Genomic DNA, 27399 nt, shown 5'->3' with positions numbered 1-27399 from the left:
TTGGGGGGCGTACAGGAGGCAGCCAATCAATGATTCTCTCTCATCCTTAATGTTTCTATCTCTTTCCCCCTCTCCCTTCATCTCTCTGAAAAAAAGAAAAAAGAGAATGCACTTAGTCTGTGCCAGGTTTGTGTTAAAAAATACATTTAAAAAATTAAGGGGCATTCATATAATGTAATATTATTAAGACCCTTACAATTATGGTTTTAAGTGATTTTTTATGACATGGGATATTGCTCACTGTATAGTATTCAGTAGGAAGAAAGGAGTATAATTGCAATTATTTAAAATATATAATTTGCATGAACACAAATCTGGAGAGACCTATACCAAAATACTAACTGTGCCCAACCCTAAGTTGTGGTACTATGCACCATTTTGTTTCTCCTTTAACATATAAAGGTTTTCTACAATGAGCGTGTATGAGTTTTAACAGGCAAAAAGTTTTTTAATTTCATATTTCTGCTTAATTTCTGCATTCTAGTCAATTAAGATTATTTAGAATCCTGCTTGCTGCCTTAAACACCCACAGAATCTATAGAGGATGAGAGAAGACAGCTCTGAGACATATTGCTGGAGACCTCCCCCCAGGGTGATATGAGCTCCATTCAGTACCCAGGGTAACCTTTCAACCAGGTACAGATCCATCGTACTGCTGTATCAGCCAGATCATACTTCTCTCAAACCCAAGAAAATCATTAGACTCAAAGTTCTTACTGAACATTCCTCCATCCAAACTATATTATTTTCCAAGACTTGATAGAGTGAACATGTGGTGGCTATTAGTTACCTCAACTTCATTTAGAAGTCCCCATAGATTTTTTTTGTTCAAATATCTGACCTGGAATTTGGGGGATCAACAAGAAGCCTAACAGCCTGCCATTCCCAGGATCCCCATCTTGCTACACTGAAGAAATAAATCAGGGCGGCATTTGTAATTCTGCCACTCTTACCTCCTCCCAGACCCTGGAGTGATTCCGTGGTCACTCCTACAGCCTCTCAGGACCCCAAAAACCTGACCTGTAAGAGTCTGGCAACCTGAACTCAAGAAAAGCAAAAGCAACTCAGTGTGGTCTGATCCTCTTTTCTCCCACAGGCCTCCTTAACCTTTTCACAAAGTCTGTTCTACCCTCACAAAGATCAAGGCAAGATAAGAGACTGCCTCCCAGAACATTCCACCACCTGCTTCAGGCAGGAATCTCCCCCTGACTGTCTTGTGTCTTCTTGCTCTGCCTGTGCCTAAAAAAAAAAAAAAAAAATCCCTTTATGTTGTCCAGCTGATTCAGGCCTGTTGCTTCCCCACCCAAGCTCTGCCCACTGCACAAATTGCCTCCCCAGTCAACTATTACTCAAGGCTCAACGCCAAGATGGAGATCATCCAGGAAGAAACAAAAGTAGCCTTTAATCCGGCCAGAAAGATTCACGCAGACATCTCAAGGGGCTTGAAGGGAAGGGGAAGACCTGGCTCTGGCCGGGGTGAGCGGGGCAGCAGTGGAGGCTGTCAGGTATCACACACAATGCCTTTGTTAGTGAGACACAGAGCAGAAGGCTCGGCCAAATAAAGGGCTCTAAGCAGCTCAGGTTTCACTGAGTCAACAGCCCCCTTCAGAAGAGAGGCCCACCCTGTGTGTCATCAGCCCCTCCCCAGTGCCCTTTGCACTGATCCCAACACCCTGTCCTTCCTTTTGGCCGGATATGCAATCCCATCCCCCAGGAGGGTCACCCAGCCTTAGCACAGCTCCCATTTCCTGCCCCTGGTGACTCCTCTGAAGTCTATTGTTCCCATGAAGTTTGGGTCAAAGGAAGTTGCGTTCCCACCCATGGGGGCCCGCCTACCCTCAGCACCGCCAAGGAGCTGGCCCACACCACAGGGAGCCAGGCCCCTCCTCCTGCCTTTCCGTGAGCCTGCCAGTATGAAAGACAGGAGGGGTGGGCACAGATCTTAGGGACTGGAGTTTTAGTGGGAAAGTTTCCAAAGATCCAGTCGCTACCAGCTGAAGGCTCCAGGACCATGTCACACAGATGATTAGAATCTCCCCAATATCTAAATGGAAAACCCAAAAGTAAGGGAAGAACTGTCATTTCAGAAGAGGTCAAAACAAAGCTGGAATTAAAACATAGGAGAGTTGGTGCCCTGGCTGGTGTTGCTCAGTGGTTGAAGCGTGGGCCCACGCAGGGTCACGAGCTCAATTCCCGGTCAAGGGCATGTGCCTGGGTTACAGGTTCAATCCCTGGTCCCAAGTCAGGGCTCCTGTGAATAGCAACCGATTGATGATCGATGTGTCTCTCCCACATTGACGTTTCTCTCTCTCTCTCTCTCTCTCTCCCTCTCTCTCTCTCTCTCTCTCTCTCTCTCTCTCTCTCTCTCTACCCCTTCCTCCTTCCCTCCCTCCCACTCACCCTCTCTCCCTTCCACTCTGTAAAAAAAAAATCAATGAAAAAAATATCCTCAGGTGAGGATTAACAAAAAAAAATTTTTAATAAATAAAATAAAACATAGGAGCCCCAGACTGTGCTGCCAGGGGCAAAGCCCTGCCCCCACCTCCACCTGGGCCCCAGAGCGGTGAAAGCGAGGGGGGAAAGGGGGGACGGAGAGCAGCTGTTCGGCTCCAATTTCAGGGCTTTAAAGGGAGCTCTCCTCCCAACCCCTGCCAACAAAGGGTCATGGAGGGCAAAGGAAGACAGGCTGGGCAGAGCCATCCCTACAAGTCCTGAGTTTCCCGGGGCCGGCGGAACAACAGGAAAGTCAGCGGAGCAAAGTGGTGGCCCATGTCCTTCACCTCCACCGGAGAGGGAGAGAAGCCACAGATTAGGCAAAAGGTATTGCTCGGTGACCGTCACTAGCACAAGACTCCCGAACGGAAACCACAGGAGCCGGTGATCATCTGCATCCCAGGAGGCCTTAGAAAGATAGAGACCTTCTCCACCTGGCTGAGTCAGGTACAGACCAGCAAGGAGAATGGAGGGTGCATTTTAAAGACCTCCTACGGGCCCCTTCCAGAGGTGGCATTCTCAGATGCCACAGTTCTGTGCTTTTTGCGGGTTTGGAGAGGAGTATTTCTGCCTCCTAACAACCTTATCTGAGCCACAAGATGACAGACGTCACCCAAGTCAAACTGTTTCGGCTCCACCCCTGTAAGATGAAGGTGACGGGGGGGGGGGGGGGGGGGGGGGGGGCGGGGGGGGGGGGAGTGGGTCTGAGCATTGGGATCCACGGAGCAAAAAACAGAATGCAAAGTGAAAACAGTGGGTTCTAGTCCCAGGTCTGCAACTCATTGGTTGTACAAGTTTAAGCAAGATACTGTCCCTCTAGGGACCTCAGTTTCCCTGTTCTTATTTTAAAAAAATATATTTTTATTGATTTCAGAGAGTAAGGAAGAGGGAGAGAAAGAAACATCAATGATGAGAGCATCACTGATCAGCTGCCTCTTGCACACACCCCCACTAGGGACCAAGCCACAACCCTGGCATGTGCTCTGACCAGAATCTTACAGTGACCTCCTGGTTCACAGGTCGACACTCAAGTACTGCCAGGCCAGTTTCCCTGTCTTTAATATGAGGGAGCTCGATGCTGACATTAGAGTGCCCAACAGTGTTCAACAGGTTTACCCTGCAGTCAAGGCAAAACTGGAATTAGAACATAGGACTTGGAGGCAAAAGCCCCTGTGACGAAGCCTGCCCCCACCTGCCACGGCCCACAGGCTATCCTGATTCCTAAGGATGAAGAGCATGGTACAGGGCCTGGCCTATTGTAAACGCTCAATTCAGGTTTGCTAAATAAACATGAATGAACAGGGCAGGGTCTAGCAAAGGATGTTCAGAGAAGGCCCCAGGAAAAAAGAGGTTCCATGCTGAAATAAGCTTGGGGAGCACTGGCTACTGAGTCCCCAGGAAATGCCACGCACTGTGCTAGGTACTTTGCAAACATTGAAATTTCACAACAAACTTTCTGGATGTATATCAACTAACCCCCTCCATATTACTCATCAGAAAACAACCTGAGAGTCTCAAATGGCCAGCATGGTACACAGGTATGTCTGACCACGAAACCTGTACCCTTTCCACACTATCAATGCTGCCTTTAGACCAGACACCCTGGAAGCCCCGGCCACACACCTGGCCTAAGAAGGTAAGAGTGAGGAGGGTCCCACCAGAACATCTGCATCCTCGGGGTGCATGGAGGAGCAGTGACCAGAGTTCCCATCCCAATGAGAGTGTCTTGTTCCTTCCTTCCAAGAAACCCTAAAAAATAGGCCCACATCCTCATGTTGTGGGAATGCAGAACCCTGAGGTCAGTGTGCCTGTGTGCCCTAACCCCCACCCCACATACTATGCCACGTCCCCTACCCAGTTCACTCCTTGAAAATGTTTCTGATAGTAAAACTCCAAATGGCGAGAAAACGGAAAGCAAAGCAGAAAGAGATGAGGCAACTGAGACACCCAGTGGGGTCGCCTCCTGCTCAACTAGCAAATCTCAGGCAGCCCCTCCCTCCCATGCTGGCGCTGTAGCATTCACGAAACGTGCCAGTCCTTCTCCTTGCCACAGGGAAGTGTAGGATGGTCCCTCTGGAAAGTTGTAAGGAATTAAGGGTTCATCCATTTGACTGCATGGGCAGCTCCAGGGAGAACTGGACCAATAGAAAGTAGTTGTGGCTGGCATACACGCATTCCTCTCTGTCCTTGGGGCCAACTCTAACAGTGTTGTCTACACAAGTCTCCGGATTCAAATGGTCTCCTCCCCACAATCTTCCCCAACTCTAAGGATCAAGAACCCATCCCATCAACAAGTGACAAAGATCTCAACTTCCTCTGGTCTTCCACCAACTTGTTCCCTACGGTTCCAGGCAAGAGCAGAACCCGCTCTCCCTCAGAAAGACAGCTTCCTTCCAGCTCTGCCCAGCCCAGGCGAATGGTGCCTGGGGGGCCACAGGCTCCAACCATCAGAGACACTGTCTCTGGCCCACGGTTACGCACGGAGGAAGAACAGTCATGCCCCAAACCAACATCCTCACAGAAGAAGACACACTTAGGAACACACAGTACTCGGACACTCACACTTTCAGACAGACAGCACTTTTCTCATGCGGAAATATACTCCAACAAATCCACCTACTAGGCCAAATTGACTCCTGGGAAAGATTCCACCCTCACACACACGCAAAGCTAAGAGGACAGGACCGTCAGACTGCTTCACAGGAGCTCACCAGAACACCCTTCACACCTCTGTGCACAGAGGGTGTTACTGGGAAATGTTTGCTTGGAGGCTTGGGAGCCTCCAGTCCCCATCAGGGACACATCAGGCTTCTCAGCCCTGGAGAGCAGGGACCTCAGTACAGGTCCCCAAAGCTTAACTTAACAACCAACACGCCTACCTCCAAAGGGACCCAGCAGGGTAAGAGGCGTGGATGCCGGGCCTCTCCCATCGCCGGGCTTCTCAGTTCCGCGTCTGGTCTTTTCGGCTCCCCACGCTCCCTTTTCCCGACGCCCCTCGCAGCTCAGCCCGACCCTGCGGTCCGCAGAGCCTCCACGTGCCCGCTCCCTCCCCAGCCCACCCGGGTCGGAGCGCCTCGCGCGCCCCTCACCCCGACGCCCGCCCGCAGGCGAAGGGCTGACCCTCCCCCGCCGCCCCGCGCCACGCCGGTACCAGAGTGCGGGGAGGTGCGGTGGCTGCGCTAAGCCGGTTCCACGGAGTCCGTCCCGCGCGCCCACTCTGGAAGCCGCGGCCCCGCCGAGTTCCCGAGCGCGCGGCGCTGGCTCTGCGGGGACGGGAGGGGGTCAGCGCGGAGACCCGGCCCCCGCCCGGAGGCCGACCCGCTGGGCGGAGAGGGAGGCGGGGCCGCGGACCGGGCCGCCCCGGCGCTCCCGAGCCCGGCTCGCCGCCACCCAGCGGCTCGCGGAGCTGCGCGGCGCGGCGCGGAGGGAGGAGTTTTCCCAGCACCGGGCTGCCGGGAAGGCACCGGAGACCCCCGCTCCGGGAGCGGTGAGTCAACGGCCCAGAGGAAGGGAGCCGGGGAAACGGGCCGGGGCCGGGGCCGGGGCCGGGCGGGGCGGGGCGGGGGGGTCAGGAGCGGGGTCGGGCCGCCGGGGGAGCGGGGAAGAGAGGTTGCGGAGCCGGCGGGAGCCCGGAGTGCGGGGCGGGAAGGGGCGAGCGGAGCGCACGGCCGGGGCGCGGCGGGCCGGGCACTCACCTGGGGTACCCGGCCGCAGGCGCCGGGGCCGGAGCTGCGGGCCCTCCCCCCGCCGCCTGCGGGGTGGAAGGAGGGAGCCTGGAATGTGCGGAATGAGGGCTGGTATGAGATGCGCGCAGCTGACGAGGGAGCTGGAGGGAGTGGCGGCCCGGGCCCCTCGGGGTGGAGTCTGGGACGCCGGCCAGCGGGGGCGGGAGCCGGGCGGGAGAGGGGCGGAGGGCGCGGAGCCGACGGCCCCGGGACGCCGACCCCCAACTTTGACCTCAGTTTCTGGATCCGGCCGCCGCCGCTCCCCGCCCACCAGCGTTCCCTTTGATCTCTCGGCCGGACTCTCCCTCCTCCCCAGCCCCGGGGTCCTGCCCCTCCGGGCGGAGTGACCGACTCCATCACCGGCGCTGAAAACCTTCCTCTCAGCCGGAGCGAGGAGGTCTTGTGGGTGAGACGGGGCCCGGCTACGCGACAAGCCACGGGCTTCGCAGCCGGCCACCCTCCGCGTCTCCGGACGACACCCCCCGCACGAGGCCGGGAAGGGCCGGGGCAGGGGCGGGCTGCGGGCGCGCAGGAAGGGCTGCTGCTTCCCTGCGGCTCCCGCCGGGGACATTCACTCCGGGGAACCAGGAAGCAGGAACTCCGGGCTCCGGTCCCAGGCCCGCGGCCAGTGCCCCCGCGCGTGCCCTCCCGGCATTAGTCCCTCCGTCTTTCTCTTTTGTCCCTCGCCCATCTGCAGAGATGTCCCTCTTTGGAAAAGGAGTAACTCAGTATTTATTCAACAGGTATTGTGTGTCCACCAGATGCCGTGCAAACAATGAAGGGTAAGACCTCAGCACCAGCCCTGGAAGAACTTACCATTTCGCCGGGAAGAACCCTGTCAGAACGTGGGAGTCTGGGTTTTAAACAAACACACCAGAACCATTTAGTATCTTGAGAGATGCTAGAACCTCACTGAGCTCCTCCTGTTTGGAAGTCTTCAGAACACTTTGGTTTAAAGTAATGTGCTGTCACATGCCTCTGTCTTCCACCTTGTTGGGAGGGTGAAACCAAAGGAGTTTGGCCTTTTCCAAAAATCAAATCCAACCTTTTCGGGCTGTTGTCACTTAGATTTGAATTTCCATGGTTGTCCAGATCTTATCTCCCTCATCAAACAGAAACTTCCTTGAAGACTGAGTAAATGTCTGATTTATCTCTCACCCAGCACCAACTTGGTGTCTGGGATAGATAAGTACATGAAAAATACTGAAGAAAAAAAAGAAAAATGCTATCACAGAGGATATTGAAAAGAAAGTGCTGTAGGTGCCAAAGTGGTTTCTACGAGAGGTGTTCCAAAGGTGTTTTGAACCATGAAAGCATCACTGGAGGAAGAATCAGTCTCAGAAGGGAAGAGTGAAGGCAGCAGCTCTCATTAGCACATATCAGTTCTGGTATGCTTGTTAAATAGTGAGTCACAGGAGGACCTGGCCACACCTCACACACATGAAAAGATTGCAATACAGGACAGTATACAGGCATTAGCCCTTTAATATAATAATCATTTGTTGAGTGTCTGTTGACTGAGCACCATGCTAAGCGCAGGGATAGGTCCCTGCCTGCCCTCAAGAAGTTCACAATCTAGGTAGGAAGATGAGACAATGATCAAGTCCAGTGGAAAGCCAAAGTAAGGAACACTGAAATTCAAGTTACAGAGCGGACATTGATCTAGCTCTTGAAGGATAAATGAGAATTTACCAAATTAAGACTGGAATACTGCCTGGCCTGTGTGGCACAGTGGTTAATTGTCGGACTATGAACCAGGAGGTCATGGTTCAATTCCCAGTCAGGGCACATACCCAGGTTTCCGGCTGGATCCCCAGTGGGGAGCATGCAAGAGGCAGCTGATCAATGATTCCCTCTCATCATTGATGTTTCTATCCCTCTCTCCTTTCTTTCAGAAATGAATAAAAATTAAATTTTAAAAATGACTAAAATAACCACAAAGGTATGGTACAGAGGGGTGGTTAGGAGAAGTCTTGTAAACTAGTGTGGCTGGAGAATAGGAGCCGGGGAGAATAGGTTACAGTAAGTGGGTGCCATGTTGTGAAGATCATTGGATTCCATGCTGAAGAGTTTGGGTATCAAAAGGCCCTTTACACACAGGTGTGACATAACCAGTACCAACATCAGAAAGACCCCTCTGGCATCAGTGTCAGGGCTGGATTGGATCATCCGGTGCCTTAAACCCAGGCAGTGGTCCTGGGGCTGATGTGGGGAAGGGTGTAGGGAATAGTCCAGAGGTGAAATAAACAACAACAAGTGGGCTGTGAGGGTGAGAGAAGAAACAAAAATCACTGAATTTTGACAGCTGAACTATTGGTGGTACCATTAACTGAGACTATTCAAATAAGGAGAAACAGGGTGAGGTGGTAGGTGGGTCCAGCCAGGTTCAGAGGATTGTGGGAAGGCAGGACAGAGCCTAGGGTGGAGACAGAACAACCTTTGAGTGTCACTTCAGCAGGGACTGCTGAGAGGAAATTTGGAGATCAGACTGAATTATTCCCTCCAAATTTTAACTATCAAGACTGTAACTGATGCTAGCTGCAATGGTGTGACCTCATGACTTCAGCCTCCTGATCTATACCCTTACAGGCTTCTAGAGAGCTCTGTGCTTTCAGAAATGGCATGTCCCCAAGTTGTTGAGGTCCCTCTGGGTAAAGGAAAGTTCTTAGATGTGGAAATTGTGAAGGGTGAAAAACTGACCGATTTTATACTGGTTTTTATGTCTTGCCCTTACTAGGGGTATTTACCTTTAATAGACAGGACTTTTGTTCCTTGATCCTCGGGAATGAATCTGTTAGTAGAAATATTTCCTCTCTCTGGATCCAGCTCAAAGAGATGCATATGGCTGCCCTCAAATTACAACGTATAGTCCACAACCCCCCTCACTTCTTAGTGATCCAGACCACCTAGTCCTCACTCAGGCTTGCTGAGGAGTGGTGCAGAAAGAGGTGGGTGTGGTCAGAGCCCCTCTTGATGTAGGGAGGGTATCTGTGTTGTCTCTGCTCCAAAATGAAAGTCAAAAATCATACTAATTATGTTGTTTGGTACAATTTGCATTTATTTAATAAATTTTGTTTTTCCAACCTCTGTGGTCACAGTTACACAAAATATCCTTATGATACTGTGTTAATCAAATTCAATCACATCTATATCCTGGCCGGTGTGACTTGGTTGAGCATCATCCCATGTACCGATACGTTGCAAGTTTGATGCCCAGTCAGGGCACATGCCCAGGTTGTGGGCTCATGCAGGAGGCAGCCAGTCAATGTTCCTCACATTTTTAAAAATTCAACCACATCTACGTGATGAAATAAATTCTTTACAGCTATTAATAACCATGTTTTTTAACAAGCCAACTGTGGAGATGTTGAGCAGGTAGTTAGATAACACTTGCAGAGCTAAGGGAAGCATTTCAGACTATGGGAGATGTCACATGTAAAATGGGAGTTATTCAGTATGAAGAGTGAAAAAGATTAAAATAACATGGGTTCCTGGAATACTGTATATACTCAAAACATGTTGATAAAATTTCTTAATGTGCAAATTGTCCGTGTATAGGGGACTGGTTAAAAACACTATGGTGCGCCCCAGCCATGTAGCTCAGTTGGTTAGAGCATCGGCCTGATATGACAAGGTTACAGGTTTGATCCCAGGTCAAGGCACATATAAGAATCAACCAATGAGCCCTGGCCTGTGTAGCTCAGTTGGTTGGAGCATCATCCATGCACCGAAAGGCTGCCAGTTCAATTCCTGGTCAGGTCACATACCCAGGTTGCAGGTTCGAACCCTGGTCAGGGTTCGGTCGGGAGGCAACCAATAGATGTTTCTGAAATCAATGTTTCTCTCTCTTTCCCTTCCTCTCTGTCTAGAATCAATAGAAACATATCCTTGGTGAGGGTTTTTTTTTAAGTAGCAATATTATTTTTTTAAGAGAATCAATTAAAAAGAGAACTAAAAGAATCATCTAATGAATATATAAATAAGTAGAACAAAAAAATCAACGTTTCTTCTTTCCTCTCTAAAATAAATAAATAAAACCACTATGCAACTTCCCACAATGAAATACTGTGGAGGATAAGCAAGTATGAGGAAGGGCTGCATTTATTGACATGGGCATTATCTCCAGGATGTATCAACTGAAAAAACAAGCTACTGAACAGAGTATATAATGTGCTACCTTCTGTGCACAAAGGGTAGGAAATTACAAATATGTTTTTATTTTTGCATAAAGAAACTGGAAAGATACACTGGAAAGAAACTAAAAGTGATTAACTATTGGAGTAAGACAGGGCAAGGGAAACAAGAGGGGACAGATATGGAACAAGGCTTTATATAGTCTTTAAACTTTGTTTGCTTTGTTGTTGTTTTAAATATATTTTTATTGATTTCAGAGAGGAAAGGAGAGGGTGAGAGAGATAGAAACATCAATGATGAGAGAAAAATCATTGGCCACTCCTGCACGCCCCATCCCCCCCCCCCCCCCACTGGGGATGAGCCCACAACCCGGGCATGTGCCCTTGACCAGAATCGAACCTGGGACCCTTCAGTCTGCAGGCCAATGCTCTATCCACTGAGCCAAACTGCCAGGGTACTGCTTGTTGTTTTAAAAAAATATGTTTTTATTGATTTTGAGAGAGAGAGGGAAAGAGAGATAGAAACATCGATAAGAACCATCATCAATCGGCTGCCTCTTGCACGCCCCCTACTGGGAATTGAGCCAGCAATCTGGGTGTGTGCCCTGATTGGAATTCGAACCAGCAACCTCCCGGTGCACAAGATGATACTCCACCAATTGAGCCACATCGGCCAGGCAAGTAATTTGTTTTTTTTAATCCTCACTGGAGGATATGCTTTTCATTGACTCTAAATAGAGAGGAAAGAAGAGGGAGAGGGAGAGAGAAACATTGATGTGAGAGAGAAGCATCGATTAGTTGCCTCCCAAATGAACCCCAATCGGGGATGGAACCCAAAACCTGGGTATGTGCCCTGACCGGGAATTGAACCAGGAATCAAACCTACGACCGTCAGTGCATGGGATGATGCTCTAACCAACTGAGCCACACCGGCCAGGGCTAGTCTTTAAATTTTTGAAGTTATTACTATTTAAAATTTGTATCTATATATCTGATACATAAGACTAACCAAAAGCAAAATCATTACTTTTTTTTAAGTAATATTTTTATCTTGCATTGATTAGTTTGCCCTGAGCATGCCTTAGGACCCTAGAAATTGCATTTAGACTCCACTTTAAAAAATCTTGATCTAATTCCTAGCTTTCGCCTGCCTGTCACCCTCCTTTCCTCTCAGACCATTCTTCCTTCCTAACTTTCCTGCCCCAAGACTACAGAGGAGAGAGAACTACTGGATTATTACACTCGAAGTCCTTGAAAATCATAAGAAACAGAACCTGAGTAGATAGTACTTAACTACATGTTAAAACCCCGAGGCCTGCCCTGGCCGGTCTGGCTCAGTGGACAGAGTGTCAGCCTGCAGACTGAAAGGTCCCAGGCTTGAGTCTGCTCAAGGGCACATGCCTGGGTTGTGGGCTCAATCCCCAGTAGGGGGCGTGCAGGTGGCAGCCAATCAATGATTCTCTCTCATCATTGATGTTTCTCTCTCTCTCCCTCTCCCTTCCTCTCTAAAATCAATAAAAATATATTTAAAAAACAAACAAACGAGGCTTAAGAACCACTGTTAAACCAAAATGTGTAGTAGAAGGTGGTAATTTGACTGGGAGCACTCCCACTGCCACTCCCCCCCACCCCCCAGCTGTACCCTCTGTGTAGTTCACTCTCTTTCCTTGCACTCCAACGCTTGGGCCACAGCCAGGCCCAAAGGCAACATGCAAAGGAGCTTGGGCCTGAGGGACCAAAAAACTAGGCAGAGCCAGAACAAGTCAGAGACACCCATTTCATATTTTTAAAACTTGCATTAACATCAGGGCTATTTTGGCCTGGGCTGTGCCTTCAAGTAGAAACGGAGAGATGGTACAGAGTAAGGAATGTAGGGTAGGATCAGAACTGAGACTAGAACATGGATATTTAATTACTCAGAAAAAAAATATGTTTTTCATTCTTCTCAACATAGTCCCTGGAAAATCATCTAAAATTGTTTTATGAGCATTTACAAATTATTTTATGTAACTGGATGGCTAAAAAAAAATCAACTGAGATGCACTGTTTTATTTTATTTTATTTTATTTTTAAATTTCTTTATTGATTAAGGTGTCACATATTTGTCCTCATCCCCCCATTTCCATCCTATACCCCTCCCCACGGATGCCCCAACCCCCTGTTGAACTTAACCGTTGGATAGGCTCATATGCATGCACACAAGTCCTTTGGTTGATCTCTCCCCCCTCCCCCCACCCTCCCCTATCCCCCCTCTGAGGCCCGCTAGTCCGATCGATGCCTCCTTGTTTCTGGTTCTGTTCTTGTTCATCCGTCTATGTTGTTCATCATTTCCCCTAGATGAGAGAGATCATGTGTCCCTAGAGATATACTTATAAGAACTGAATGTGAGACGAGCAATAATAGTTATGCTGACAGGCAAATGAATCAGTCTGTAGTGAGTTTCTTTCTGGACCAACAGTTCTTTAGAGACCCAATTTCAATGTCCACCAGTTCCTTATGTGCACATGTCAGCACTGACTCCTCAGCTCTGGATGGTGGACAAATGGTGGTAACGGAGGTCCGACTCCCTCTGGTTTGGTCTCGGCCAGACCCAGGGGCACGGCTTCACCCGGACTCAGGGGCACGTGGCCTCACCCAGACCCAGGGGCACGTGGCCTCTCCCAGACCCAGAGGCGCGTGGCCTCACCTGGACCTAGGTGCGGGAGGCCTCACCCAGATCCAGGGACACATGGCCTCACCCAGACCCGGGGGCGCGTGGCCTCTCCCAGACCCAGGGGCGCGTGGCCTCACCCAGAGCTAGGTGCGCGAGGCCTCACCCGGACCCAGGACCCAGCCTCACCCGGATCCAGGGACACATGGCCTCACCTGGACCCGGGGGCGCGTGGCCTCTCCCAGACCCAGGGGCGAGTGGCCTCACCCGGAGCTAGGTGCGCAAGGCCCCACCCAGACCCAGGACCCAGCCTCACCCAGATCCAGGGACACATGGCCTCACCCGGACCCGGGACCCAGCCTCACCCGGATCCAGGGACACATGGCCTCACCCGGACCCAGGGGTGCATGGCCTCTCCCAGACCCAGGGGCGCGTGTCCTCACCCGGACCTAGGTGCGCGAGGCCTCACCCGGATCCAGGGACACATGGCCTCACCCGGACCCGGGGGCGCGTGGCCTCTCCCAGACCCAGGGGCGCGTGGCCTCACCCGGACCTAGGGGCACGAGGCCTCACCCGGATCCAGGGACACATGGCCTCACCCAGACCCGGGGGCGCGTGGCCTCTCCCAGACCCAGGGGCGCGTGGCCTCACCCGGACCCAGGGGCACGAGGCCTCACCCGGATCCAGGGACACATGGCCTCACCCGGACCCGGGGGCGCGTGGCCTCTCCCAGACCCAGGGGTGCGTGGCCTCACCCGGACCTAAGTGCGCGAGGCCTCACCCGGATCCAGGGACACATGGCCTCACCCGGACCCAGGGGCGCGTGGCCTCTCCCAGACCCAGGGGCGCGTGGCCTCACCCGGACCCAGGACCCAGCCTCACCCGGATCCAGGGACACATGGCCTCACCTGGACCCAGGGGTGCGTGGCCTCTCCCGGACCTAGGTGCGCGAGGCCTCATCCGGATCCAGCAGTTTTATTTTAAAAAAATATGAATAAACATAATATTTGCCACCATCCTATGTGCCAGATCCCAGGCATTTTACCTGGACTACCACAACTGGTTTCTACACTCTAGAAATATTACTGTCTCCATCATCCAGAAAAGAGTCATGCTATAGCACAACTCTAGTGGAAACATTGTAAGGTCCAGTCGTTGAAGTCACCCTGAGCCCTTGCTAACTCCCTCATTGGGTTGCAGAATCTGTGCTATTCACTTTAATACATTTGTAATGTGCATCCTTGGCCAGTAGGTGGTGCCATGAAACCATCTGTGACATAATTAGGGCTTGCCTAAAGTTCTGACAGCATCAGTGGCAAATCCTGCATTTACTGTGGCGTCCTTTTTTTGTGGAGGGGAATTCTGTGTTGGTCTATAAAAAAGACTGTAAGACTTTTAAAGAATATACACTGACTATGATAACTAGGGAACCAAAGTGGGGAGAGGAGATAAAAAATCCAACATGCAGTTGGTCAAGAAACGTGTTATGACGGGGGGGACGGAATCTGATCAGTCTTTGGCAAACCCTAAGCTAGGGTCCACATGAGGAAATTTAAAAGAAGACTATAGATGGAAAGAAGAAGACATATGGCATGAGTACACAGGTAGGAGCCATTCTATCCAGAGGGGGAGCTGAGGCTGAGGAGAAGGGCAGCTTGCAGCATCCCAGGATTTTCTCCATGGAGCAAGATGTCTCCAGGGATTAGGGAAAAGCAGCTTTAAGGTCCTGCACTTCCTCAGAGTAAGATTATACTTTTTCTACATCGTGCACACCCACCATTCCAGAATCTCCCCTCTGGTTCCTTAGCTCGCTCAGCACACACCGTCTTTTCCTAAGGTCTGTACATTCTGCCCCGAGCAGTATCTTCAGCCATGAACAACTTGTAGCTGTCCAGGAGGTAACCAGAGATCAATTCAAAACATATTTATGGAAATTCCAGACTGTTGCCAGCATGAGTGGGGAGAACCATGGCATTCAAAAATTGAAGGTCATGTAATTCAAACTCACTCAATTGACAGATGCGGAAAGAGGCATATAACAAATCACTGGCAGAAAAAGGGCCAGAACCCAGGGATTTTGCCTCAGTTGACCCATCACTTCATTTCTGCACCTGTAATGCTGTCTAAAGCAGTGGTCGCCAACTGGTGGTCCGCGGACCACTGGTGATCCGTGAGGCCCGAAAGGTTGGCAACCACTGATGTAAAGGAAGCAAACTGATGCTAGTTTCTTTTTTTTTTTTTTTATTGATTTCAGAGAGGAATAGATAGAAACATCAGTGATGAGAGAATCATTGATTGGCTGCCTCCTGCATGCTCCACACTGGGGGTCAAGACCGCAATCCAGGCATGTGCCCTGACTAGGAACCGAACCATGACCTCCTGTTCTAAGTCAGTGCTCAACCTCTGATCCACACCAGCCGGGCAATACTAGCTTCTTTTATGATTCACTAAACTTCTGATCAAAAAGAACCTTTTGCAGGCCTGTTTTAGATTTTTAAATAACATTTGCTGATAGCTTTCATGTCAATAATCACTGATATTATTCCTGGTCATTGAAAATATATAAAACTGGCCCAGCTGGTGTGGCTCAGTGGTTGAGCATCGATCCATGAACCAAAAGGTTCTCAGTTCGATTACCAGTCAGAACACATGCCTGAGCTGCAGGCTCAGTCCTCAGTGGGGAGCATGCAGGAGGCAGCCAGTGGATGTTTCTCTCTCATCAATGTTTCTATCTCTCCCTCTCCCTCCCCACCACCCTTTTAAAAAATATATTTTTATTGATTTCAGAGAGGAAGGCAGAGAGAGAGAAACATCATTGATGAGAGAGTTATTGATCAGCTGCCTCCTGCATGCCCCACACTGGGGATCGAGCCCACAACCCAGGCATGTGCCCTCACTGGGACTCGAACCATGACTTCCTGCTTCATGGGTTGATGCTCATCTATTGAGCCATGCTGGCTGGGCCCTTCCTCCCTCCCTCTCTCTCTCTCTCTTTAAAAAAAAAAAATATATTTTATTGATTTTTTTTTTTACAGAGAGGAAGGGAGAGGGATAGAGAGTTAGAAACATGGATGAGAGAGAAACATCTATCAGCTGCCTCTTGCACACCCCCTACTGGGGATGTGCCCACAACCAAGGTACATGCCCTTGACCGGAATCGAACCTGGGACCTTTCAGTCCGCAGGCCGACGCTCTATCCACTGAGCCAAACCGGTTAGGCTCTTCCTCTCTCTTTAAAGTTTCTAAAAACATACATATTTTTTAAAGTACATAAAACTGGCCCGACTCTATGAGAGTTTATAGTGATGCTTCCTTAAAGATTAGTCCACTATTGCCAAGTGATGAAATGTATTATTACAGAACATGACAGAAGGAACTATGTAATGGATGGGACTTTGAAAAGACTGGCGACACCTCGTTTTTATATAAATTATTTTTTATTTCTATAGCATACAAAAGGTATAAATATGACGTATGTAAAACCAATCACCTACACATTCAAGCAGCAAGTACATGAAGCTGGGGTATAAATCTCTTAGCCAGAGTGAGCAGGAAGAAGCAGGGTTAGATCTGGTCAGGCCATGAGACTCCCTTCTCCAGATGTTGTCAATTACTGCATCCAGAGATAACTGAACGGCTTTGTTTTCAAGGAGGGCAGCTCGTTTGACAGTACACGAGGAAGGTGGTGCCAGAGGTCTGAAGGGCTTTGGGCACTTCTATGAAGGAGGCACTTGATGGGAAGCAGGCATGCCTGAGATAGAAACCGATCTTGTCAAAACACAGCAAGGACTTTCCAGCGGGGGACAAGGGCCTTTTCATCTCCCAGACTCCTGCTTTCACACTGCTATTTGATGTGGAGCACAGGGCCACAGGAAGCAAAGGCAAGAAGGAAGTCCACAGAAGGGAACCGGAATGGCACAACAGCCACTGAGTCCTTGGCCCATGCCGGCAAAGAGCTAAATGCACCAAGTCTTGGGAGCTGAGCAATACTGAATGCAGAACTCACACAGGTATTGGATTCAGATACACTGAGACCGGTGAGCTGGTAGCAGAGTCGTTGGGAGGTGCTAATAACCTGAACAACTTAGCAGAACTCCTGATCTGTGAGGAAGAGTGACAAGAGCTTGATCTGTACCAGTGAACTAGGCTGTAGGGAGCTAATATTTATGTCAAGAAGAAAGGCCCGAAGTGCTGCCCAACAAGGTCCACAGAGCTCAGTCAGCTGGCTGGTCCTCACCAAGCCTCGCCTGCCACCTCCCTTGATGATGACAATGGAAGTTTTGATACATAATGATCTCTTACTTCTTACATGGTCTAAAGGCATGTGTGTCCTTCTCTACTAATGTCTCCATAGTTACATAGCTGTGGGAGGCACTCCTGGATTGAAAGTGAAGGCAACTGTCAAATTACTCTCAGTCTTAATTAGACTAAATCACCTCTTAGGTTTTTGTTTTCAGTCTAAACTGAAATTAAGACAACTCTATAAAATTCTCACATCACTGATCACAAATTTGGCCATAGCCACTCTGACTGAGATTGGTGCCAGCCAGTCTGCTCTGAGGGGAGAAAGGGAAGAGGGGGCTGCAGCATCAGGACCTCCAAGCATCATGGGGACTGTGAGGTAACTCTTAAGCAACAAGTACCACACTCCCTGTGATGAAGACAATGCAATTCTAGGCTAATTTCCTGCTGTGCATTAGCTCTTCTCTCAGGGAAGGTAAAGTGGCTGGCAGTGCCTTGTCCCATGGGTGTGTCGGGTAGGACAGCAGAATTAAGCCACCTGTGTGGACAAAATTATCACGGACTTGGGGGTTCCAAGTTCTGATGGTAAATGATATCCTAGGAACCATCGTCACCAAAACAAGGTAATGCTTTGTGACAGTGAATGCAGCCGAGTGACTCTTTGGATCCAATCTGCTATTGCTTCCTAGAGATACCCATTTCCCACTCATATAATCTCGTGATGACAAGCCCATTTTGGAAATGCCCAAGTCCAGCGAGTATAGAGATACACCGGAAGCAGAGGTTGGGAAACTACAGCCCACAGGCCAAATCTGGCTGCTGCCTGTTTCACTGGAACACGGTCACACTCGCTCCTGTATGAACAGACTAGGGCTGCTTTTGCAATGACAGAACTGGGTAATTGCAAGAGAGATGATCTGGCCGTTTAGTGAAAACATTTGCAGACCTAGAGACTAAAGTGAATTTAGGGAACTGTCCCTTCTCTGAAAAGGTCTTCAAAAGAGAGACCCAAGCATCTAATTATTAGAACCTGACTCTAGCTGCAAGTTTCCAAGCACAGGAAATCCAACTTTTGAGGCACAGAATCTGTTAGGGACAATAACCTCAGGATTCAGAATGTGTTCTGGACAAGAACCTTCCTGTACTTTGAATAATGTCTCACCTATGTTAAACTGCACCCCTTGACCAGATCTGTGAAAGGCAGAGAGGTGTGTGTGTGTACATATGTATATATGTACATACATATACGTATAGCTACATATACGTACATACATTCGGGGATTATTCCAAGAGGGACAGACTGTCTCTTTTTATGCCCTGGGCCAAGAGCCAGGGAGGCAATATCTGCTCCCGAAAGCTCTATAGTGAGGAAGTCCAGCTGTGTACGTGCTTCTGTCTCACTCACACGCCAGCTTACTGTCAAAGCTAGAAAGCCCAATGGCGAAGGCCTGGAGTGCACACAGCGGGTAGTTGTAGTCCAGAGTGAACACGTCGTCTGCCACACGTCCAAACTGCATGACAATATAGTCAGCTAGAAACAGAGAAAACATGAGTTAGAAGATAATGTGGCTGTACTGGGGAATAGGTCAGTTACAGTTAATCAGCGGGTCTCTTCAAAATGGGCAACTTTTAGAAGAATGGAAAGATTTATTACAAAGAATATCTGCTAACCATGAGCAAAGTTTCTGTTATGATTCCTCTCAACTACAGGGGACGGAGACTCCTCCTGGCCAGATGAAAGGGAAAGAGGAGAGAAAGACAGAGCAGCTGGCTGGGGACAGTACACGCTCCGTGAGCTAGAGCTGCCAGGACCCTTTACTGGGTGAGGAAGGTCATTTGCATTTGCTTCCCAAACAGCCTCCTCTACGACTTCTCTGGTTGGCCACCGGGAGAAATCTCTCCCTCTCTTCAGCCCTCCTCAAGACAGTAGTTCAAAAGTTTTACTGTAACACTGTTGTAAGTCATTTCTTTCTCAGATAATTCTCTCCTGAATGTAGGTTCCTATCAGTGACAGGAAGTGTTCATTTCCCCACCATGTAAGAATAGCCTCCCTCCCATTCCCAACCAGCCCTTCCTGTGGCTTACGGTCATTTTCGTGGACTATCTGGAAGTTCTTCACAGATGCCTGAGTGACCCGGCCATGGAAGTTCAGGACATAGGACTGAGTGTCATCATTCCACACTGGGGCCTTGTTGTGCAGCTCAATCAAGTTCTCCATGGTTTTGTTTTGCCATTTTGAAAGCAAGCTCTCATGGTCCTGTTTGAAAGGAAAATCATTACTCTGTCCTGAGAACCATAAGAAACAATTTGCTTGCAACCCTGACGGAGAAGGTGGACAGGGGACTATTTCCTCCATTTCAGGAACAAAGTAAAGCAGAAACAAAGAAAGCAAAAAATTAAGCTGGGGTTTTTTTATTCTTAAAGATTAGCATCTGTCTTTGCAGATTAAGAGGTTGCAAATCAAGCACTCTAGCAATTGCTCTGCAATGTACTTCTCCTGAGGTTCTGGAATGATGGCTCTCCTAAAGAAGAGTATGAGGGCCCTGGCCGTTGTGGCGCAGTTAGTTGGAGCATTATCCCTGGCACCAAAAGGTCACCGGTTCGATTCCTGGTCAGGGTACATGCTCAGGTTGTGGGTTCAGACCCCAGCTGGGGTGCCTACGGGAGAACCAATCGATATTTCTCTCTGACATCAATGTTTATCTCCCTCTCCCTTCCTCTCTCTCTAAAAGAAATCAATTAAAATGTACAAATAAATTAACTAATTACATAAATAAGAGTATGAGCAATACTCCAGTTCTGGAAGAATCAATAATTTTTGGATTGACTCTTCTATATTGTATTCTTGTCTTTTAGAATCCTTTGCTGATTAAATATATTCTTACATTTTGTGGCCGAAATGGGATCCGTTCATGATTCATATTCATTCCTGGAATGATCACAGACATCTTCCTAGGACCTTTAAATCCAAACACATTTGTCTCCTGGAAGATAGGTAAATAAGACAGAAATGAAAACAAGACCACATTCTTCACGCAAGACTCACTTGGGCATGTAAAATGCTGACAATGTCAAGAGTACTAAAGCTGCTTATTACTGTAGTTTAAACAAAGAGACAGAAAATCAAAACCAGGGTCATAATTATTTTTCTCTTTTTTAAACCTAATTTGAACATTTGAATTTAAAATAGATTATACTGGCTTGAAAATTTACTCTTATTCTTTAATCTTAAATGAACTTTGAGATAACTGTGAGCAAACTGTCCAATTTTGTCATCGATAAATATTTTTGTCCCAATGAGGGTATAGCACTTTCTGATCTACAGTGAGAATTACGTGTAAATTAACCCTTTGCACTCGCTTGCTTTTTTCTCGATTCCTTTATTCTACTCAGGATTTAATTTTTTAAATACCCCAGATTTTACAAAGCGCAGCAGTAGAATAAAAAACTGAAGTTTCTTTTCATACAAACTTATTTATTTGGATTTTTTTATATTTCAAATTATTGATACATTTAAAGAGTAATTTTAATCTCTATAATTTTTCATGGTGTGATATTTTTTGAAACATTCACCCACATGAAGACCTGGTTTACATTCACATGTTTCGCAAATATAAATCGTCTCTCTTCTTCCTCCTTTGATTTTTCTGTTAGAACAAACAACACAATCTTTGTGTTTTTTGTTAGGGTCAGGTGTGACTATATGGAGCTTTCCATCTAAACGTTGCTCTAAGTTAGTGGATAATAATCTACCCCTGGAAGTTAGTGTACCATCTCTGAATTCTCCAACAAGATCATGTACTAGTTTCCTAATAAATTTCACATGCGTTATCGGTTTTTCATTTTTTCTTTTTTGGCATCAGTTGAGACGGCATTTACATTTTACTTGTCCTTTCATGCTAATGAAAACAAGAAAAGATACTGGAAAAATAGACAAAAATCCCCCTTCCCCCGCGGTGAAACTACGTGTCGAGTGTGGCTCGACATACGAGCTGCTACCGATGCTAACCGTGTCAAGTCACACTCGACATCCGAGTGCAAAAGGTTAAATGGAGCCTCTATCAGGAGGTAAAATCTCAAATGCCTGTCAAGCCAGGCAGATTATATGTATAAAATAAGCACATCAAATAGGTGGATATATGTTTGTGTGTATATTCATATACATATGCACATGTACACACACGAAAGTCATGCATAGTCATGCACGTTGAGACTTTGGGATCAAGCAACAACTCTGAAAGGAAGCACTGGGTGCCATGCAGACGTATACAAAGGAATGTCAACCACATCCAGTGGTCAGGAAAGACTTCTCTGGTGACATCAGTTGATATGGTAAAGGCAAGGAAGGGAAAAGGGAAGGCTCTCAGGAGAGGGAAGATCATATGGTGGATAAAACAGGAGAGTTGTGTGGACAGAATGATGGCAACAGGAGGGAGAGTTCCACTAGGACAGTCTGAAAGGAAAGGCTAAAGTGTTAGGGCTTTATTCTGTACACAATGGGAAGTCATACAAGATTTGAAACAGGAGAACAGCAGGTTCAACTGGAGTTCTGTTTTAGGAAGATTTATCTGGCAGCAGTATAGAATAAACTAGATAGAAAAGACTAAAAGCAAAGAGATCAATTTGTAATTTATTGTAGCCTCTGGCCAATGGATTAAGAGGTCATGAAGGTCTGTGGTAATCCAATGGCATTAGGTAAAGAGAAGGCAAAACATATTACACAGTAAAAGAATAAATGAACTTGGCAATTCATAAATAAAACTTGAATAGAGAAAATGATTCCAGTAACAGAAAAGGGGATCACAGAAATAGAAACAAGCTTGGGAGGGAGGATTACGAGTTCAGTGTGGGTCCAGCAGGACATCAGGAAGTTAAGGAAAAGAGTACATTCCGAGGACAGCACTTACATAACAGATGGCTGCCAGCTCCTGCCGGCTGTGGGCCTTTTCTCGGGCCTTGGCTGGGCTGACACCATGGTCATAAACTGTAAACTTGGTCCCCATGAGGTTGGATCTAGAATCAAAAGAAATAATCATCATAATGATCTATATTTTTTTCTTCCACAAACACAATCTAGGAGAGGTGTGTAACAGAATAACTGCCTGTTCTCCAAATATCTAAATGTTCCTCATCACTTTTCAAAGATCTCTCATTAAAACAATGAAAGGACTTAGATTTTCTTTTAACTTATTTTTCTTTATATTATACAACATTAATATATGCTCACTGTAAAAAAGATATAGATTTTTTTGAAACTACATTGTTAACCCAAAAATAAAAGGCTGAGCGAGAGGCAACAGTTATTTATTTGAGATTTAAAAAAAAAAAAAAAAAAAGAATAGCTATTTGGGAAGCACTGTTGGTGCTGCCATTAGGAGATAAAGGCAAGAGCTATATATGAGAAGGGAAGGGGAACAATTACATCACTATGGGGGCGGCACTGCTATTAGTGCAGATAAGCGAGCATAGTGACACTAATTCTGAACAGGGTTTTTAATTCTTAGTCAAACAGCCATCAGTCTGGTAGTCATACTATCTGCTTTCTTGTTATCTTGGCACAATACCGTTTTAGGCCCAGTCCAAAGGTTATTTTGCCCTGTTTTAACATTTCAAAGGTTTGAGGCATAAGACATGCAAGTCAATTCCTCTGGGGTGGCAGCTCTCTCTCTCTCTTTTTTTTTTATTGTCTACAGTTTTACATATGTCTCCTTTTTCCCCAATTGACAACACCTCCCCGCCACCCACCCAGTCATTCCCACCCGGGCAAGCCCCCACCACCCCAGTGTCTGTGTCCATTGTCTGAGTCCATTTTCAAGTGGCTCCATTTGTATTATTTTTTACAATAAGAATAAAAGTACCAGAAAGAATAGGATAGTGATACAAGGATGCTTTCACCTGAGTTTGCCAACATAACTTTCCCCTTCACGAGATAAATCTGTTGGATCAGTGGAGATAAGGTAGTTGGATGTTTTGCTCTTTTTCCGTTTTCTACCAGCAAGAAGAAATATCTGGAAAAAGAGAAAAGAAGGTCAGTTAAAAATGAAGTCAAGAGAATTGCGATGGTTTGTTCTACCTTCTCACTTTGCAGCCCCTACCCAAGGTGCGGCCGTCCTCGATGCCGTCCATCAGCAGCAGCTCCTTTGGCCCAGGCCGGAGACCATGCCAATGCCCCCGGCGGTGGGGACAAGGCCACCAGCACAGAGCACCATCGCCCACTCACTCTACAGGGACAGTGTGGGGCTTGCTGATCTTGTTCCCTCAGTCGCCTGGCCACACAAGGACTACGGAGAACTTGGTAAGCATGACGGCCCCACAGATGGCAGTAGCTACTTCCCTGTGGCATGTAACACCCTGACCAACATGTCCGTTGCATTCCCAGTGGTGACAAATGCCTTGAACCTGGTCTGCTGGCCAGCACGAGTCCGCTTTTACAAGGACATAATCTTTAAAAACCTCATCCTTGAAGAATGCCCCTACGAAAAAAAAATCAACCATCTCAGATTCCTTGATGGGCAGGCAGAGGAGAGAGATCTTCTCCAGGGATTTAACTGTGTCTTTGACCAGGCGACTGAGCTTAGTGAGGGGCATCACCCCTTGGCCTTGGCCTTGGCCTTGCCTCACAAACTCCGTGGCCTCAATCCCCACCATAGACAGAAGTCACTTGGGCCTCCCACCACAACCCACAGGGTCTCATCCTACCTCAGCACCAGTGTCATCACCACTTGGCATTTTCTCAGAGAAGACCAATCTGTGGGTCTTGATCCCTTTTCCCTCATAACGCTTCTCAGAATTCACTATCAGTATTTCCCCACTATGTAACTTTTCTAAATTCACTAGCTTGGTTCTCTGTAAAACTTTATCCCTAAAAACATCTAGTGACTTTTTTAAAAAGCTTCATCCAATTCCATGAATAAGAGTTTTTACAACTTTACGGGAGACAGGATCCTAAATACCTAACCTTCCCATTCTTTACTGTCACTGCGGTCCTAATATTCCTTTTTGTATTTTATTGGGGGTTTTTCTTTGTATTTTTTAAAATTTTGTGATTTTAGCCCAGCCAGTGTGGCTCCATGGTTGAGCATCAACATATGAACCAGGAGGTCACGGTTTGATTGCCAGTTGGGGCATATAGCCTGAGTTGTGGGCTAGATCCCTACTGTGGGGCATGCAGGAGGCAGCTGATCAATGATTCTCTCTCATCATTGATGTTTCTATCTCCCTCTCGTCCCTTCCTCTCTGAAATAAATAAAAATATATTTTAAAAATTTTTTCAGATGAATACTCTCTTTATGCTTCCTTGCTAAAACCCTATTGGACTTAGACAATAACAGGGAAGCAGAAGAGTTGGAGTAGTTAACGGGAGACTTTGGAATCAAACATATGGATCTGAATCTGGCTCTTAAACCCCAGTTACTTTGTCCATAAAGCAGGGATATACATCCTATCTTACCAGGCTGTCATAAGAATTGTAGGTGATAATTTATATAAAGCATTTAGGACATACCTGGTTCATCATAAACATTCAATAAATAGTGGTAATTATAACCATGATATTTACTATCACCATCTAATTTATAGGACCCTAAAATCATCCACTTAGACCTGGTATTAATACAAAATACATTGTTCATTAGCAAGTATAAACTGTCTCAAACATAGGTACAAAGTAAGTTAGAATTTCTAGGGTGAGAAACAATATTTTTCATTTGTATATTCTTCTATATTTCTAATTCCTTCTATTCCCTAAAACTTGCTCTTTTGCCCTGGCCAGTGTTGCTCTATGGTTAGAGTGTTGTCCTGTGCACCAAAGGGTCATGGGTTTGATTCCTGGTCAGGGTACAGGTTTCAAGCAGCTGATCAGTGATTCTCTCTCATCATTTATGTTTAGATCTCCCTCTCCCGTACTCTCTCTGAAATCAATAAAAACCAAAAAGAATCAACCAATGAATGCATAAGTAGAACAACAAATTGATGTTTCTCTCTCTCTTTCTTCCTCTCTCTAAAATCAATAATTTTTTTAAAAGAATCAATCCCAGCCAGTGTGGCACAGCAGTTGAGTGTAGATCTATAAACCAGGGGGTCATGGTTCAATTCCTGGTCAGCGCACATGCCTGGGTTGCGGGCTTGATTCCCAGTAGAGGGCATGGAGGGGGCAGCTGATTCGTGATTCTCTCTCATCATTGATGTTTCTAGCTCTTTCTCCCTCTCCCTTCCTCTCTGAAATCAATAGCAATATATATTTTTTAAAAGAATCAATTCTCATACCTTCCGATTTTCATCCTTTTCCAAGTGCATAAAGTAAGTGGGGAAGAGACCCCGATCCATTCCTTTTTTATCCCTGGTTATCCGACACTTTACTGTGACACCTCGAGGAGCAGAACTATAAGCAAAATCCTCTAAATTCTTTACTTCTCCCAGCTGGTTATCAGTTTGTTGGGCTGAAGTACCTGAAGCTCCTGTATCCTGAGAGAATAGCCATACATGAGCAAAGGAGGTAGAGTCAGAAAAACCTCATACTCTCTTTGAGAAGTACTTAATGGAGAAAATAGCTTATTGATTTATACCCCTATGTCTTCAGTCTTCTGACAAAATAATAGAAAACTCTGAGGAGTTAGGTAAGTATATGAATACTGGGAGTGATGAAGGAGCTAAGTATGAAAATGGGATATAGTGTCACAATAGCTGGCTTGAGACATGAAATTAGAGGTCATGAACTTTACGTCTAAATTAGAGCTTAAATCTTTTGAAGCAACCCTCATTCAGTAATGGTATTTAAATACTGAATGTATATTTGGGAAATAAATTCGCTCCAAAGGAAGAAGTTTCAGGTCAACATACCATGGTTGATTTCTGGCTGGATGCAGAACTGGGTCTCTCTGCCTCTGAACATGGTGAATGAGATAATTTTTTTCCTTCTTCTTCCTCCCCATCAGTCTCCTCATCAAAGTTCAAACTACCTGAGATACCTAGCAGAAAAAGAAGAACTGTCAACAAAAGTCATTTTAAAAATCAGAGTTTTATTTTGGGATGATGAAAAAGTTCTGGAACCCTTGTGCATTGCTGGTGGCAAGTAAAACTGAGTGGAAATCATTATGGTGGTTCCTAAAAAAATTAAATACAGAGTTACCATATGACCCAGCAATTCCACTTCTGAGTATATACACAAAAGAACTGAAAGCAGAGACTCAGATACTTGTGCACCAATGTTCACAGCAGCATTATTCACTATATTCAAAAGGTGGAAACAACCCAAATTCCCATCAACTGATGAAAGATAAACAAATTGTGGTACATACATACATACAACGGGCTATTAGTCAGCCATAAAAAGGAATGAAATTCTGATACACGCCATAACCTGAATGAATCATGAAGACATTCTGCTTAGTGAAATAAGCCAGACACAAAAGGACAAATACTGCCATTGATTGCACTTACATGAAGCACCTAGAATAGTCAAATTCATAGAGACAGAAAGTAGAATGGTGGTTAGCAGGAGCTGAGGAGAGAGGAGAATGGGGAGTTATTATTTAATAGATACAGTTTTTTATTTTGGGATATTGAAAAAGTTCTGGAGATGGGTAGTGATGATAATTGCACAACAATGTGAATGTACTTAATGCCACAGAACTACCACAAAATGGTTAAAATGTATATTTTACCAAAATAAAAAAATTCAATGATCCATTGTTATCTAAATCAGTCACTTTCTCCTCTATATTTTGTTCATTTCTAGTCTAATTAATTCAAGTTGAGAATATCTGAAATACTATTACTTTGAATTCATGAAGCACCTCTTACAGAAAATTTAAAACTACTTTATTAAAAACTATGTTTTATTAATCAATGTCACCCCCAACAAATTTAATTTTTAAAAAACTATGCTTTTATTTTATCCTCATATTTATAAGTTTGAAGAGGGGATACTGGTAGTTTTATTTTTTGTTTTGTTTTTTATTTGTTTATGGAACATACCAGGAAAGGAACACAAACATAAAGTGTGATGTATGTTATATAAGAAGTAGGGTACTCACATCTATAATAATAAAAGCATAATATGCTAATTAGACCAGACGTCCTTCCAGATGACCTTCCGGACAATCTTCTGGACGAAGCCGGGGCTGCGAGGGAAGCCCGGGTCCCACGTACCTGCCGA

General features: G+C 46.6%; 2 protein-coding genes across 2 annotated transcripts in view; both read right to left on the bottom strand.

Moving 5' to 3' along the window:
* TEAD4 (TEA domain transcription factor 4) overlaps positions 1–8255 on the bottom strand; it is a 69686-nt gene extending 61431 nt beyond the window's left edge. Inside the window, exons 1-2 of the mRNA XM_054718389.1 lie at positions 8240–8255; positions 6189–6266 (exon numbers count right to left, since the gene is read on the bottom strand). Of these exons, the coding sequence (XP_054574364.1) occupies positions 6189–6266; positions 8240–8255 (94 nt within the window). The remainder of the gene's footprint in view (positions 1–6188; positions 6267–8239) is intronic.
* An 8177-nt stretch (positions 8256–16432) lies between these two features.
* TULP3 (TUB like protein 3) overlaps positions 16433–27399 on the bottom strand; it is an 82899-nt gene continuing 71932 nt past the window's right edge. Inside the window, exons 5-12 of the mRNA XM_054718779.1 lie at positions 26082–26209; positions 25509–25706; positions 23139–23251; positions 22151–22256; positions 20129–20227; positions 19329–19500; positions 18661–18774; positions 16433–16752 (exon numbers count right to left, since the gene is read on the bottom strand). Coding sequence (XP_054574754.1) covers positions 16718–16752; positions 18661–18774; positions 19329–19500; positions 20129–20227; positions 22151–22256; positions 23139–23251; positions 25509–25706; positions 26082–26209 — 965 coding nt within the window. The 3' untranslated portion in view covers positions 16433–16717. The remainder of the gene's footprint in view (positions 16753–18660; positions 18775–19328; positions 19501–20128; positions 20228–22150; positions 22257–23138; positions 23252–25508; positions 25707–26081; positions 26210–27399) is intronic.

Source organism: Eptesicus fuscus, chromosome 7, assembly GCF_027574615.1.
Source record: "Eptesicus fuscus isolate TK198812 chromosome 7, DD_ASM_mEF_20220401, whole genome shotgun sequence".
NCBI classification, from domain to species: Eukaryota; Metazoa; Chordata; class Mammalia; order Chiroptera; family Vespertilionidae; genus Eptesicus; species Eptesicus fuscus.
The sequence above is the reverse complement of the archived record's forward strand: the minus strand, read 5'-3'. Positions and strand labels throughout refer to the sequence as shown.